Below are 15496 nucleotides of genomic sequence, written 5' to 3'. Positions count from 1 at the left end.
TGACCATGTTAGTAGAAACACATACATTTGATGCTGGACATGAAAATTAATAGAGATAACTTCATGGTTTATGGGTGCAACCTTTATTTATTAATCGACGATTGTGGCCCTCAATTGCTTTTCAAATGTGTTATTTTAAAGTGTCGTTGATTAAACCAGTTTCTTTCTTCTTTTTTTTTACCCTAAAGAGAGTTTTGTATGAAGCAGACCCACAAAACCTGCAACCTGTAATGGCTGAGCTTGAACAAATATATCGGATTTCCAGCTGTTAGCATTTGTGTAGTCAGTATGTTCAAAGTCGTCCAATGTTAATTGAATGGCGCAGAGCACACCGATTATGTGAATGCGGTCTTTCTCTGACTGATGGGAGTCCACATCCCTAATTTTCACCTTGAAATTTTTATCCGGCTCAAAAAAATGATTTTGTCATGAGCCAATTGGAACCGGATTGAGGTAGTATAATATTTGAGAATTTCTTTTCGTGCCTTCACCCCTGCCCTTCTCGGGAGATTGCTTCCTACGATGTTGCACTACAACTTTTGCCATGAGGTTGATGGTCAGCTGGTGACAAGTGACCTCGAGGTCAATTTCAGACATTTAAGCTCCAACCAAAGAGGTCAACATTCTCTTTGAGATAGGCACTAAGCCTCCTGCTTCAATTTTGTCTCCTTTGTGAGGGTCTTTCTTTTTCTGCTCCTTGAGGTCACATTGAAGTGAGTCAAGCTCAATCATTATGACAGAAGGAAGTTGCCTTGCTTTTTCTTTCTCTTTGACCACAGTGGAGACAAAACTTTGGTTCTTGGCAGCTTCTTCAAAGCATCACGTCGCTGCAATGCCTCCATGCAAAGTTGCAACCTGCCCCTCCTTAGTGTAATATTTCAGTTTGAGACCTGTGCGAAACTTTTTTGGCCTTTGGATAGAAAAAAACTAAAAGTTGCTTTGCTTTTATGACAATCATCACAGAGCATCATAGAACTTTTAAAGATAATGCAGATTTTCAAAATCCAAAATAACTTAGAAAGATATAATTTCAATTTCAATGTTTTGAGGTTATATTTTATAAAAAAAAGATATGCTTGGATTCCTTGGTCAATGGTTCTCGTGTGTCTAATAGAGAAATAACAAATCTGAACTTCCAAAATCAAGTCAATAGTGATATATTTTCCATTTATAACTTCATCATAAATCATAATAAATAACGATTTCTAGTTTTCAGCCGTGGTACATTTCGAATCAATGGCTAAAAATGGATGTTAGAAATACAACAAACATTTGTATTTTTACACTTGACTTTTCATGAACACATAAGAGAACTATACGATTTTCTATTACCAGCATTTAAAAACACTTCTCAAAAGTAATATGCAAGAAACACTACTAACAATACTAATATTTTCCGTTTAAAAAAAGGAAGCAAGAAACACTCCATGGAAGCCATATTATGCTTCTAAGAAGTTTGTACTTTTCCTTGAGACTGAGTATTAGATTTGGCAACCCCTTCTTTCCATCCTTTCTGGCGAGCTCGAAGTTCCCACAATGCAGTTACCTTCTTCTGAGCGACTAATGCCAACTCAGCTTTCTCCCTCGCCTGCTCGCATGTTTCCATACCAGAATTACACTTGTCTGCTTCCTTCTGATACTGAGATGCGATCTTCTTTGCCTCAAGCAAAGCCATGTCAGCGCGTCGCTGATTTTCCAAAGCATCATTTTCACGTAGCTTTAGTTCTTCTGACAATAGCTCTGCAAAATTCTTTTCGGTGTCTCCGTTCACTTCTGGATCAGGTTTTGCACAATCTGAATAATCAAGAAAAGAAAAAGAGAATTGGTTGGCGAAGAAAGTTGAGCCATAAAACACCAGTAAAAAAAATGTTATACAACAACAATGCCACTGTGTGCAAAATGAATTTTCTTTAATTGAGGTTTCATTCATTTTATAGCAGAGGTCTTTCGAGTACAAAGACCAAAATTTCTTATTCTTATTTAGACAAAAAGCTACACTTGATATAATCCTTAATTAATAGATTTTTAAACAGGAAATTGCAAACCAAGAAAAAACCGAAGAGATGCGAGATTTTGTGACTCTAAGATGATTTTGTTAAAGTGACTCTTAATAATGGTACTTCAGCTTATACGTTTCTACCATCATGCAAAATGTATATCATGGGTTTATGGACTTCAATGTATTTCATCTAGGATACAGAAACTAACCTCCAAATGAAATGTTGCTCAGCCCTGCGGAAACACAGTGAAAGAAACTGAAATAAGTACGTGCTTGATTTGCCGTTAGATAAAGATAAAGGAGAAGTAAATTATGATAAAACCATGATAATATTCACATAGTTTAACAAAATTGAAGCTCTAATTTATAATGTTGTTGACTAATGATTTCCAATTCAGTTTTCTTGACGTTGATTTCCAATTCATTAATGATAACCAAAAGAAATAAAAGTGTTCTACAGTTATGGTGCTTACTTTCATATTTGTTTTAGTTGATAACATAAATAGGTTATATGGTAATAACTATGCAGCAACTATGCAGCTATGCACATCGATAGCATTTTAAACAAAGGTTGGGGATCACAATCACAAACTAGGCCGTGACATAACAACCAGAACACTGCCGCCATTGAGGCTGCATCGGCTGTATTTGACTATGATTCTCCTCAATATCAAGAATCACCGCAATTGTTATTACTGTGGCAACTATTTAAATCTCTGCTTAACAATTTGTAATTTATGAATTATGACTACTTCAGTAAGATGAATAATTGGAAATTATTGGAGTAGTTTGTTAATTAGGTCTTCTTAATATCAAAACGAAAACTTAGATAAAGGTTAATGAGGTTAGGTGGACTTAAGTGGTTAATAAGCTCCTCCTAAGACGAATCGTTCGGGAGAACCCGAGTTCGATTACTGGTGGGAACAATTCTTGGCCAGACTTTAATTACCCCGCGGACGAATTCTGGATTACCGGGGCCCCTTCCCTTGGAAACCAAAGGGTTAATACAAAAACAAAAACTTAGATAAAGGTATAAACCAGAGGGGAACATAGATCAAGTTTCTAGATGAAAATGAAATGTTGTTGGCCCTATATAACTTCACACCGATCTACTGAATTCTTACAGAAAAATGCAAAATCCCTAGCATAATAGTAATAATAATGTTACAGAAAAATGTCTTTCTTTTATCAAATTATTACTACCATTTCAGAATATACAATTCAATAGGTTAAGTTGTGGAAGCAATTATGATTGAACTTCAATGATTGAACTAATACCAGTTTATACAATAAAAAAAGAATCTTCTAGAACCCAGATCTAAAAAAGTTCCGATTTTTATTTCTGAATTAGATGACCCAATTGAGAAAAGATGAATTTTTAACAAGATCTTAAGATGGGTAATTAAGAAAAATTGATAAAAATACAAAAAAATGAAAAGGGGGAGTAAAGAATAACCTTGTGGAATTGAAAAAGTGGGCTGTGAAGAACAATCACAGTGACAAGGGGCACAAGTGGAAGAAGAAGAAGAAGAAGAAGAATGTTTGACAGCAGCTAAAGCTTCTTTGAAATGCCAATAGAGAGGAGGACCTAATATGTAACCTGCTATGGAAACAGCTACTATTATCAAACTTGCTCTTAAAACTGTAACCCTTGATTTAGTCATAGCCATGTTTCTGTCTCTTACTATTGGTGATGGTAGACAGAAACAAATGATGGGTTGATTCAAATGAGGTTTTAAGGTTGAGTTGTGGGTCTCTTTGTTGGCGTCGGCAGTGGGAACAAGTTGCAAGAGTGAGAACAGGTTGCTGCCAGTGCTACTGCTCCTTCTTCTTCGATCTATCAAACTTTCTTTTTTATTTTGATCTTCCCCTAATTTATTACTACTATCGTGCGGTGTTGGCAAAGTCAATGTCTGTTATTTTCCCTCAATATGTAAAAAGGGGAAAAAAAAAAAAAACTGTGCAGGTGGTTAGTTAACACGACCCTATAAAAAAAATTATTTTTGCCGCTGAATCTGTTATTCACGCGCTCTATGATTTTTTCATTTTATCCTTCAACTACATAAGTAGCGGATGTTATAAAAATAAAAAATTTTGAAAAATATCGTCCGCTACTTAAGTAGCGAACGTTATAAAGGTAGGGTGTTAGTAGGGAGTTTTTTGACGTGTCCGCTAGTTAAGTAGCGCCAGCGAACGAAGGTACTTTATTAAATTCGTAGGGCGCGCCTGTAAATCAGTAGGATGACAAAAGTAAACCTCTAAAAAAGCTAAAATGTGTTTTTAGTTTCGATCCATAATATAGTTAAGCCAGTAGATTAAGGCTTCTTCCCACCTTAACCTGCACCCTTCTATCATACCTTCCGGCGATCTTTCTCGTCAGATTCACTTCTCGTTTCCAAACTCTAGAAATCATTGATCTTAGATCCACCATTGGCTAAACTACAACTTCAAAAATCGTTGAAACACACACACATACTTTCCTTACATGAAGTCGTCAACGTCAACCATTTTTTTTTTTTAGGAAAATGTTAAATAGTGCCCAAGCACTAGTTAACTATATTAATGGGGAAGTTTTATTTTGAAACATATGTATTTAGAGTCCGTTTTATAAAAATAATCACTTTTAAAAATATTGCATCTGTTTGTTACAGATTTTTAAAATAATCAGAAGTTAAAAATAATTAGAAAACAACTAAAAATGAAAAGCTGCTAAGAGTAGCTTCTCAAATAATATATTTTTTTAGAGAAGAGATAAAAGAAAATGTAGGCTGTTTGTTATAGCTTATTTTAGAAAAAAAAATCATTTTTTTATAAATATAATCACTTTTAATTGTTTTGCATCTGTTTGTTACAAAATTTAAAAATAATCAGAAGCTAAAAATAATCCGCAAACAGGTAAAAATAAGAAGCTACTAAGTAGCTTATAAAATAATATATTTTTTTTAGAGGAGAGAGAAAAGAAAGGTTAAAAGAAGAAAGTTATTTGTAATTAAAAAAATTACTTTTATAAGTTGTATCCAAACAAACTAAAAATTATTTTATTTAAAAAAAATGATTTTTATTATAATAAACAAACACAAAGTAAATTTAACTTTTCTAAAAATCTCTAAAAACTAATCTCTAAATTATTTTACATCAAAATCAATATTTTTTTAATCCGTAAAAAAATCTCTTTTATATGTTGTATCCAAACAAACTCAAAATTATTTTATTTAAAAAAGTGATTTTTATTACAATAAACAAACACAAAGTAAATTCAACTTTTTTATTTTTAAAAACTAATCTCTAAATTATTGAAAATCAAAATCACTATTTTTTTAATCTGTAATACCTTAAAAACATAAAAAGTTATTTTTCTTGCATTAACTTTTTTTTAATTTTTTTTTTAACATCTTTAATAAGTGTTCCAGGACACTCTCTTTAGCATGACTTTTTTTATTGGATTATAACTTCGTGGTCAATGCTTCGCTTACTTTAACCCATGGCTGGCCAGACCACTTTGCACACTTGGAAGCATCCCAATCAAACAAAATATGTCATGTCTCAATCTAAATGACTAATAAAGTTAATGAAGGACGTATTCAAAAATTACGAGGACAAATTGAGAGGATTTTTATTTTCAAAACTAAAATTTCCATAATGATATCATGTTAGAAATAATATAAAATTATTGATGTGACTCTATTTTAACGGCTTAAGATTTTAGGATAATCGGTTATCTCACATGGTATCAGAGCTTCTATGGTAGGTGATCCTATGCATTATCCACATTTTAAGCCCAAGTGAGCTCTTGCGTGAGGGGACATGTTAGAAATAATATAAAATCATTCATGTGACTCTATCCTAATAGCTTAAACTTTTGGGATAATAAGTTATCTCACAGATCAGGAAGGAGAATAAGAGTAGAAAACATTATCAATCAGGGATGAGTCACAATTGAGACTCTTTTAAGTTCATTCGAAGGTTTTAGTCATCAAATCTAAATTGCAAAGAAACCTTAATTTTAAGCAAATTGACGAATTAAATCAAAGCATTCCAACATTGTAAGCTACATTGAAGAACTTATGAACATAAGTTGGAAAATATTTCTGAAAATTATCATAAGCTATTTTCTTAAGTTCTCCCAAACAGTCTTATAAAACTTATGTGAGTAAAAACTCAAATTACTCAATCTAAATATACCTACAAGCATATGCCCTATTGTTTAAACTTGCTTGAAAAAAAAAAAGTTGCATTTTATTAATGACACTATTCCCAAACAATAATTTACAAGTTCAGAGTTTACACCAACGGGGACAAGTGCTACACTTTTTGTTTTTAAAAAAAACTAGCTAATTATTACATGTAAAAATGTCTAAACAAATATTGTGACACATATGATCAAGACATCTATATTCAATAGACAACAATTAATCAAACAGAAACTGTCTTTCTACATAGACATACAAAGAGACATGTCAAAATTCCTCCTTTACATATTGTTGTCAAAGGAATCCCATATTTACCTGTCCCAAACAATCCTTTAAGAAATGGCCAGTAACATATGATCACATAAACACTGCACAAAATTTCAGCCATTCCACACTCATAATTCCCACTTAGTACTCCTTGTGGTTGAAATCCAAATAACTTGATAAATATTGCTGTCAATTGCAACAATAAGATGGTAGTTCCCGGCAAAAAAAATAATGACTCGTCAAATGTATGTCTACCGGCGTTCTTATTGTGTGTGTCGTCGTTAGATGGGGGGATGTCTTTCTTTGTTATGTCGAAAACTGTGTCGGAAATTCCTAACAACTTGAGTAGGATTGTAATAAATCCGCAAAATCCGGCGTTCATTGGTGTTATTATTGACATTCTTTGATTGTTCCACCATGCTCTAATTGACATTCCTGAGTCCAAGTATTCATATAGAGTGTATATTTTGTAAATCACAACTACTGCAGTTGGAATATATATGCCCCAATCCTGTATTGAATGAATTATAAAAATTAATCTTTGTTTGCTTATTGAAATGTTAATATAAAAGCTGAAATGCAGAGTTGAGATTCAACAAAACATATATAATGATGTGTTATTATTATAAATCAAAAGCGTGTTTGGTGTCTGATACGTGTGTGTGACCTGATATCTACACATCACACACACATGCGCGCGCACACGTATAATTGCATTCAATCATTTCAATTTTCTCGGAACTTTGTACCAATACCATAGATAAAGTATAGGAACTATGTATGACTCATGAATAATGTACACTAATGTAACTTTTCTAAGGAAATGATGTTATGAACTAAGACATTCAACATAACACTGACATATAGACGTAAATAATGGTTTAACAAATGAAAGTAATTGAATGTAATTATATATATTAGTGTTATCTTGATATCAAACAACGACACATATTAGCTGATACACACGTCAAACGCCAAACGCACATTTAATCTAAATTTTTGGTGCAATTGTAACAATATTTAGTTAGGTGAAAACAGGTACAATACTAACCTTTGGCAGGAAATTGGAGTTGGTAATGATGCAATAAGCAGTGAGAGAAGCATAGCATACTTGAGCAACAGGGTTGAATCCCCAATTAATGATCCACATATAAGCTAAGAATTGCCTAAAAGAAAGTTTACCAAAAATTGTACCAAAAATAGGACAATGTTTTCCAAAGAAAATCTCAAGCATTCCTGTGGCCCATCTCTTTTGTTGGGACATTGATGTTGGGCCACCAATTGGAGCACAACCTCTGAAAGGTATTGGATCTGGTGTACATAATTCTGATCTCCAACCTTTTTCATGCATTGTTAGTCCAGTATGTACATCCTCTGTTATTGATCCATACATCCAACCTACCTAAAATTCCATTAAGATCAAAGTAAATTTCAATTTTAGCACTAAATACCTTTCAACATAAAAGTATAGAATAACTTATAATTTGGTCTCTTAAGTTACTTTTACATTTTACTTTTTTCTTTTAAGCTCCTTAAGTTACTAAAGTTGAACCTTTTGGTCAGTTTTTCATTTGAGTCTATCTAGTATTTCCTACATTGTATTACAATTTGGTGATTAGATTCACAATATCTCTAGGTAGAATTCGCATTATAAAAAAAAATGTTTCGATGGATTGGGAGAGGAGGACATGGGAGATTCTGATTAAATTAGAGGAAGAAGAACAATCATCTAATATTTATATATTCTTTAAAGTATACTTCCAATGGGTTGGATCGGATAGTCCGTTTGGCCCATTCTATCTTATCTCATGCGTATACATAGAAATGAGTTAAAATTTTCTCTCTTTATTATTATAGAATTGAAGAGTTTTAAAATATATATTAAATAATTAGACTCACGAAGTATCGAGAAAAAAATCATCTCCCAAGAAATTTATGTTAAGTGAAATCTCAACCCTTTATTTTCTATTACCAACCACAATTTTAATCTAAAAATAAAGAATAAATGGTTGATCAGTCCACTGCATCTCCTCCTGTGAAACTTTCACGGGAGAGGATCCGATCTCCCAAGTATCGCATTATTGTATTTGTATTCTAAAAAATTTAATAATGACCGAAATGGAGAGACGAGAGATGTTGATTCCATACAAACATACAAGTTTGTGTGACAAACCTGTTTACCCCAGCCAGTCCTGTATTCATATCCATAGCCAGCAACTTGATTAGCTTCTTCAACAGCTTTGGTAACATTAATAACATCACTAGGTGCATATATCTTTCCTTCAAAAGTATCAACAACTGATTTCATAAGTTGCTTTGAAGCTCCAAATTTTTGTTTTAACTCTTCATCTGATAACTTGTTTCCTGCAACATTGGAGTAATATTTTGGCTTAAATATGCAAAAGCTCCCTGCACTTACGAGTCATTTGAGTTTTAGTCCCTGCTATCTATAAGTAACTTTAGTATAGATAGATGTGCCAATAAAATGTTCTCCAGACAAGTCACTATGTTTTGGTTTAGCGGTGAGAGATTTGATTAATAAATAATGATAATTAATTGATTAATTAAGAAAATAACTATATCAAAACCCTTTGATTTATCAACTTATTATCATAAAAACTTTTTAATTAAATTAGTAACAAGTATATGTCAAAAAAATTAGTGACAAATACATACCCTTTCCCACGTCATCCGGAAAGAGACCATAAATAACTTTTCTTCTATGAAAGCAATTTGTTCCTCCATAGAATATTCCTTGGAGTCCTGCTAATCCAGCTCCAAGGTACTGTATAAATATATACACATTATTTAAAAAAGTGAATATGTGATGATAAAATTAATCAATTATGTAATCAACTAAATTTATGCAAATTAATTAGCTAGTATAAGTTAATGATCATTCTCATTTTTACGATTAAAATAATGACTTAATTGAGACCGATTTAATTAAAACAACGAAAAATTAAAATGTAACATGTATTGAACTGACTTCAATCATATCATTATTTTAGCAGTAAACATTAGGAGAGAGTTGTGATTTTTTTAATCTTAAAGAATATTCTCAACAGTTGTTAGAATTTCTGATAATTTTAACTTTTAAGCACTAGTATATAGTAGACCACTTATAAAAATGATCTTTAGAGTTCCGTATCATTGTTTGATAAAGTGAAAAATTGTAGACATGTTAAATTATAAATACCTTATACAAAATTGTCAACTGATTTCCAAAAGGATCATCTTTAAGTGTAGCATAGAATTGTTGGGGACATTGAGCAAATGCAACTTCTTTTTCTCCCTTTGAATCAAGTAAAATGCTCATTGCATGAAGAACAGTCTTTGGATTGTTTACAAACATGTCACAATCCACGTTCAATATGAAGGGTGCATTTGTAATCAACCCAGATACTCTTGTCTGAATATCAATTGGACAAATTGAATGAAAGAAATAAATAAATAAAAAATATATATATATATATATATAGGGGTTTTCTAACTTAGACCCTAGTTAGGTCTAAGTTAGCAAGGTGCACCTTTTCAATTGGACCAAAATACCCATTCTTTTAATTTTTGAAAGAATAGAGCAACAGGGGCATTTCTGTAATTTTACATAAAAAAAAAATACTGACACGCGCCCCCACCTTCTTAAAAATTAATAGACGTGGATCCAGTGTCGCGCGCGTACGGAAGGACCATGGTTACAGACCGTTGATTTCCATCAGACAGCCAAGATGTGATCTCATTAAGGCTGTCTGATTGATCAGACAGCCCAGATCATCCTACCATCTTGTCTGCGCCACACTAGATTATAAGCTGGAGAGAGAAAATTTTACTTTTGAAAAAGGCAGCCACGTGTCAGCATATGAATGGGTCTGCGTGATTTTTTCCATTTTATGCTTTAAACTCGATTATTTCGTCGTAAATTAATTTTTTATTTTTTAATTTTTATACCAAAATTCATAATTTTTTTTTCTCTACAAATAGAGACTTGGTTTGTTTGATTTGGACACCGAAAAAAAAACGCAATTTTTCACTACTTTAAACTCGATTATTTCGTCGTAAATTAATTTTTTATTTTTTATTTTTTATACCAAAATTCATAATTTTTTTTCCTACAAATAGAGATTTGGTTCGTTCGATTTGGACACCGAAAAAAAAAACGCAATTTTTCACTACCTTAAATGAGATAAAACGATAATTAAAAACTAATGTTTGCTTCTGAAACCATTTATCTGGTACAATGGTTTCAGAGAGTTGTAATCTGAAACCATTTTGCTGGTAGAATGGTTTCAGTAAGTTGATTATTAGTTATTTGCTTCTGAAACCATTTAGCTTGTAGAATGGTTGCACATAGTTGTATTCTGAAACCATTTTACTGGTAGAATGGTTTCAGTGAGTAATTTATTAATTGTGTTTGCTTCTGAAACCATTTATCTGGTACAATGGTTTCAGAGAGTTGTAATCTGAAACCATTTTGCTGGTAGAATGGTTTCAGTAAGTAGATTATTAGTTATTTGCTTCTGAAACCATTTACCTTGTAGAATGGTTGCACATAGTTGTATTCTGAAACCATTTTACTGGTAGAATGGTTTCAGTGAGTAATTTATTAATTGTGTTTGCTTCTGAAACCATTTATCTGGTAGAATGGTTTCAGAGAGTTGTAAACTGAAACCATTTTGCTGGTAAAATGGTTTCAGTAAGTTGATTATTAGTTATTTGATGAGATTAAGGTAGTGAAAAATTGAGTTTTTTTTTCTGTGTCCAAATCAAACGAACCAAGTCTCTATTTGTAGAGAAAAAAAAATTATGAATTTTGGTATAAAAAATAAAAAATAAAAAATTAATTTACGACGAAATAATCGAGTTTAAAGTAGTGAAAAATTGCGTTTTTTTTTCGGTGTCCAAATCAAACAAACCAAGTCTCTATTTGTAGAGAAAAAAAAATTATGAATTTTGGTATAAAAATTAAAAAATATAAAATTAATTTACGACGAAATAATCGAGTTTAAAGTATAAAATGAAAAAAAATTAACGCAGCCAATTAAAATGTGACACGTGGCCTTTCCTTTTTAAAAGCTTTCTCACTCCGCGTGTGGCCTTCACCCACGCGCGCCTGTCGGCGCGTGTGATGCACGCGCTTGGCTTTTGTCAAATAACGCGCTGCCACGTGTCCTGGGGGGAAAAAAGAAGTGGGGGGTGCGTGTACTGTTGCGTAAAATTACAGAAATGCCCCTGTTGCTCTATTCTTCCAAAAAAATAAAAAATTGGTATTTTTGTCCAACTCAAAAGGTGCACCTTGCTAATTTAGACCCAACTGGGTCTAAATTAGCAGCCCCATATATATATATATAAGGAGTACATAGTAAAAAAAGCACTAATTAAAAATATGATAGAATTCAAAGACACGATGAACAAATTAAATGTTTATAATATATAAGCCATCATGTGACTCACTCATATAGAAAAAATGACATTATCTAATAAAAAGTATTTTGGTAATGTGAATTTCAAATTAATTTGATAAATATGAATTAAATTTTTAAAAAACTTACCAACACATTCATGGCACCGGCTTTGAAATGATGTGGTTGCTTTGGCCTCTTCTCTCTAGATATGTATATCAAATGTGGCAATCCATCTTCAACCATTTCCTTGTTCTCCCATATAACCTTATAAACAAGAAAATAAGTTTTCTATTGTTATTCTAGAAAATATATTAAGATTTAAGTGTGTGTTTGGATTCACGGTTTCTCGTTTAAATTCACGTTTGAGAGGCGCCTTTCCGCCTTTTCGCGTAAAAACTAGAAGTCTGTATTTGCCTAAACATGATTGTGTATTTGCAAACACAAAAAATACTTATATAATCACAAATATTTTTCCGCCCTATTTAATCATACTCACAAAAAATACATATTATTTAATTATTTTATCCTATTTTTTGTGGGTACATAAAGGGGACAGAGCCATTTTTTTCCTAACTTTTATTAAATATGTGTGTGAGTAAATCAAGTAATCAAATTTTTGACCATGCAAAATTTTCTCTACAAACACATACTCCCTTCGTCCTTAATTATATGCAAAAATGTACTTTTTAAATTTATTCAAAAATTGATGTATTTATTTGGTCTATGATATAGATCAAATATATTAATTATTCAATAAATCTAAAATAATTAATTTTTATTTATAATTAAGGATGGAGGAAGTACGTAATTAATTTACCCACGTTTATCTGTGTTACTTTTCGGGTGAAACCTTAAAAGCACACCATTTTTGTTTTGTTTGATAGGTGAAACCTTAAAAAAAAGAGATTCATTCAAAAATTGATGTATGGTCTATGATATAAGTCAAATACATTAATTATTCAATAAATTTAAAAAATTGATTTTTATTTATAATTAAGGATGAAGTAAGTACGTAGATTACCCACGTTTAACTATCCGTGTTACTTTTCGGGTGAAACCTTAAAAGCACACCATTTTTGTTTTGTTTGATACTTCAATATTGTTGAAAAGAACAAAACAAATATATTTTTTTTAAAGACAACTAAAGTACTAAACAAATGCATGTACAGTACCTTGATTATGCCTGGATGATCAGTCCTGTGAGTATTTGAGAAAACAGTATATTCTCCTTGAAGTAAATTTGGAATTGAGTTTGGGTCCACATCAATTTTACGGCTAAGATTATCATACATATCCTGTCAACGCATAGGAAGAGAGACAAAAACCGTTTGGCATTTTGTGGTCAGATAAATCTTATTGTTGTCCCAAAAATCATTTTCTCTCTTATTATTACTACTATGAGTCACATCAAACGACATCAACTAGTTTGACACAAAATATTATTACATCTTTCAATAATATTTTAACCGATATAAATTATATGAAATCCACCGTTGGATTGAAAGTTTATATTATATAGATCATTTGTGTAAAACTTCAGACAAATCTAAAATCATTTGATATACTATTGAGATACATCAAAATTAACAGCATGTAAAAAAAGACGAAAACCGTTAATTTTGAAGAACACACTTACCTTCATTCGTGACCATTCTTGTCTGAATTCTTCATTATTGGTCATGCATTTGTTGTCTTCATCACAAAAGTATCTAAATGGAGCTCTAATTTGTACATTGTACTTTTTACAAAAAGGTACCCAATGTATTGCAAATTTTGAAGCTTCATGAAGAGCATAGAAGATTAGAGGAGAACAACCATCATCAGAAACGTAACAAGCTAGCTTATGAGAAGGGTAATCAAGTGCTAATAGTGATAAGACAGTGTTTATTGTTATGATTGGTGGTTCTAGCTTGTCATCTGCTGTTGTTACAAATAAATCCACTGGTGGAAGTTCTTGCACACTGCTTAGAAATAAAGAAAAATACACACATAAATGTAATACTATTAAAAAGATTTATTAAACTATTTGTGAAAATTTAAATGAACATATAACTATAGAATTCTAGAAATTAGAGACAAAAATAAATAAATAAATCTCTCTTTAATCCTCTCATCAAAATTTTTTAAGGGGAATTAACTAAGGATTTCATGTTTTTAATAGTTTTAAGAGTTGCAATATTTTTCATCCATACAAAATAGAGATCTTCTAATTTAGTACTTAATTTTTATTAGTTTTTTTAATCGTACAAAATTTTTCTACTCACAATTTTAGTCTTTGTTGTTAAGCCAACATATATTTTTGAATTTTTATAAGACATTTATACAACATTATAAAACTTTACTTCACAAAAACAGCACAAAATTTGTTTTAATGTGTAAACTTTTGTTACTTTAATTTTATTTTACCTTTTAATGTTTAAAAAAAATTTATATTTAATTCATCTTAGTTAAAAATTCTACATTTGAGTAAATAATCTTTTTACAATATTATAAACATGCTTAAAAAAAAACCATTCAAAAGTTTAAGAGATACCTCAAGCAAAAAAGTTTAAGAGATTAAAAATAATTAATACAATTTGGTTTTAACTGTGACTAAAGGAACATTTTTTAGGGAGTAAAAAAACAATAAAAATTAAATAAAGGATAACTTAGAAGGTCCACATTTTGTAGGGAGAAAAAAATACAACAAAAATTAAATAAAGACTAAATATAGAATGATCTACTTTTATAGGGATGAAAAACATATATTTAGTAAAGACTAAAGAGTGAGTAATAGCATGCACATATTTCATTTTTAGGTATCAAATTTTTTGTTTGTCAATTCTATTTTTGGGTAACAATTATTTTGGGTCTTAAAAGTGTGAAGTGGGGTAATGGTTAGTTTATGATAATGTTTGAGAGTGATTTGAAACGCATATATACTAGCTAAGTTATATATGTACTTTTGTAGTTAATACTTAAACTTTTAATTAAGTAAACTATTAAGTTTTTTCTACACAACATAAACTATCAATTAGTTAATTAGTTGATGAAGATAAATTAACTAATATGAAGGTATACCTTTGGAGGAGACGGTCAGGGTAGGTTTTGTTAAAGGCTGGACTCCATTGAGTGCTCATAGTGAAAATCCAAGATAAGGTGAACCATATTTCACATATTAAAGCAACAAACCAAGGGAAAGAGTAGTTGTTAACAAAGATAACACGGTAACTAAGCAACAACAAAAGGAGGATTAAAATCAAACTATCTAATACCCTTTTGTAATTGTGTTTGTACCAAATTTTTTCATAGAGTGGAAGAGAGTTTGGGTTAGCCATTGATTTTAGCTAAGGTGATAAGAAAATCTTTGTATATGGTGATTTTTCTCAACCAAAGGTATGTTGATATAATATTTATATCAACGAACGAGAGTTATTTGGTTGGTCTTAAATATTTAAATATTTTCAATATTGACTACCGATTATAGATAGAATTTGACTCGTGTAACTTGAGAAAAATAACTCACTATTAGAAAATTGCTATTTTGTGACCAATTTAGAGGAAAAAAAATTAAAATTGGTTACTATATAGAGATCGATTTAGAGACCGGATATTTTAATTTAATAACCAACAGTCAAGAAGGTGCCTTGAATGTTCAA

General features: G+C 31.1%; 2 protein-coding genes across 2 annotated transcripts; both read right to left on the bottom strand.

The window, feature by feature from the left end:
* Positions 1 to 1141: 1141 nt before the first annotated feature.
* LOC123924364 lies at positions 1142 to 3895 on the bottom strand. The gene is made up of 3 exons (XM_045977226.1): positions 3456 to 3895; positions 2209 to 2232; positions 1142 to 1794 (listed from the first exon to the last, which is right to left on the bottom strand). The coding sequence occupies exons 1-3, from the start codon at positions 3667 to 3669 to the stop codon at positions 1448 to 1450; spliced, it is 585 nt and encodes a 194-aa protein (XP_045833182.1). The 5' UTR covers positions 3670 to 3895; the 3' UTR covers positions 1142 to 1447.
* Positions 3896 to 6217: 2322 nt separating this feature from the next.
* Positions 6218 to 15264, bottom strand: LOC123920327 (cellulose synthase-like protein H1). Its single transcript, XM_045972596.1, has 9 exons — positions 14919 to 15264; positions 13495 to 13819; positions 13031 to 13153; positions 12006 to 12122; positions 9656 to 9868; positions 9133 to 9241; positions 8630 to 8820; positions 7508 to 7858; positions 6218 to 6967 (listed from the first exon to the last, which is right to left on the bottom strand). Exons 1-9 carry the CDS (start codon positions 15173 to 15175, stop codon positions 6413 to 6415), a joined length of 2241 nt encoding a protein of 746 aa, XP_045828552.1. The 5' UTR covers positions 15176 to 15264; the 3' UTR covers positions 6218 to 6412.
* Between the last annotated feature and the right edge of the window lie 232 nt (positions 15265 to 15496).

Source organism: Trifolium pratense, linkage group LG4 (assembly GCF_020283565.1).
Source record: "Trifolium pratense cultivar HEN17-A07 linkage group LG4, ARS_RC_1.1, whole genome shotgun sequence".
Classification (NCBI taxonomy): domain Eukaryota; kingdom Viridiplantae; phylum Streptophyta; class Magnoliopsida; order Fabales; family Fabaceae; genus Trifolium; species Trifolium pratense.
This window is presented reverse-complemented; position numbering and strand designations above follow the sequence as displayed.

Excerpts from the sequence above, each read along its gene's own strand:
- LOC123920327 (XM_045972596.1), bottom strand. The coding sequence starts at position 15,175 with ATGGCTAACCCAAACTCTCTTCCACTCTATGAAAAAATTTGGTACAAA. Across the intron at positions 13,820-14,918 it reads CCTGACCGTCTCCTCCAAAG|TGTGCAAGAACTTCCACCAG; the intron begins GTATACCTTCAT and ends ATTTCTAAGCAG. Across the intron at positions 9,242-9,655 it reads AGTTGACAATTTTGTATAAG|TACCTTGGAGCTGGATTAGC; the intron begins GTATTTATAATT and ends ATATTTATACAG.
- LOC123924364 (XM_045977226.1), bottom strand. The coding sequence starts at position 3,669 with ATGGCTATGACTAAATCAAGGGTTACAGTTTTAAGAGCAAGTTTGATA. Across the intron at positions 2,233-3,455 it reads CACTTTTTCAATTCCACAAG|GGCTGAGCAACATTTCATTT; the intron begins GTTATTCTTTAC and ends GTGTTTCCGCAG. Across the intron at positions 1,795-2,208 it reads GAGCAACATTTCATTTGGAG|ATTGTGCAAAACCTGATCCA; the intron begins GTTAGTTTCTGT and ends TTGATTATTCAG.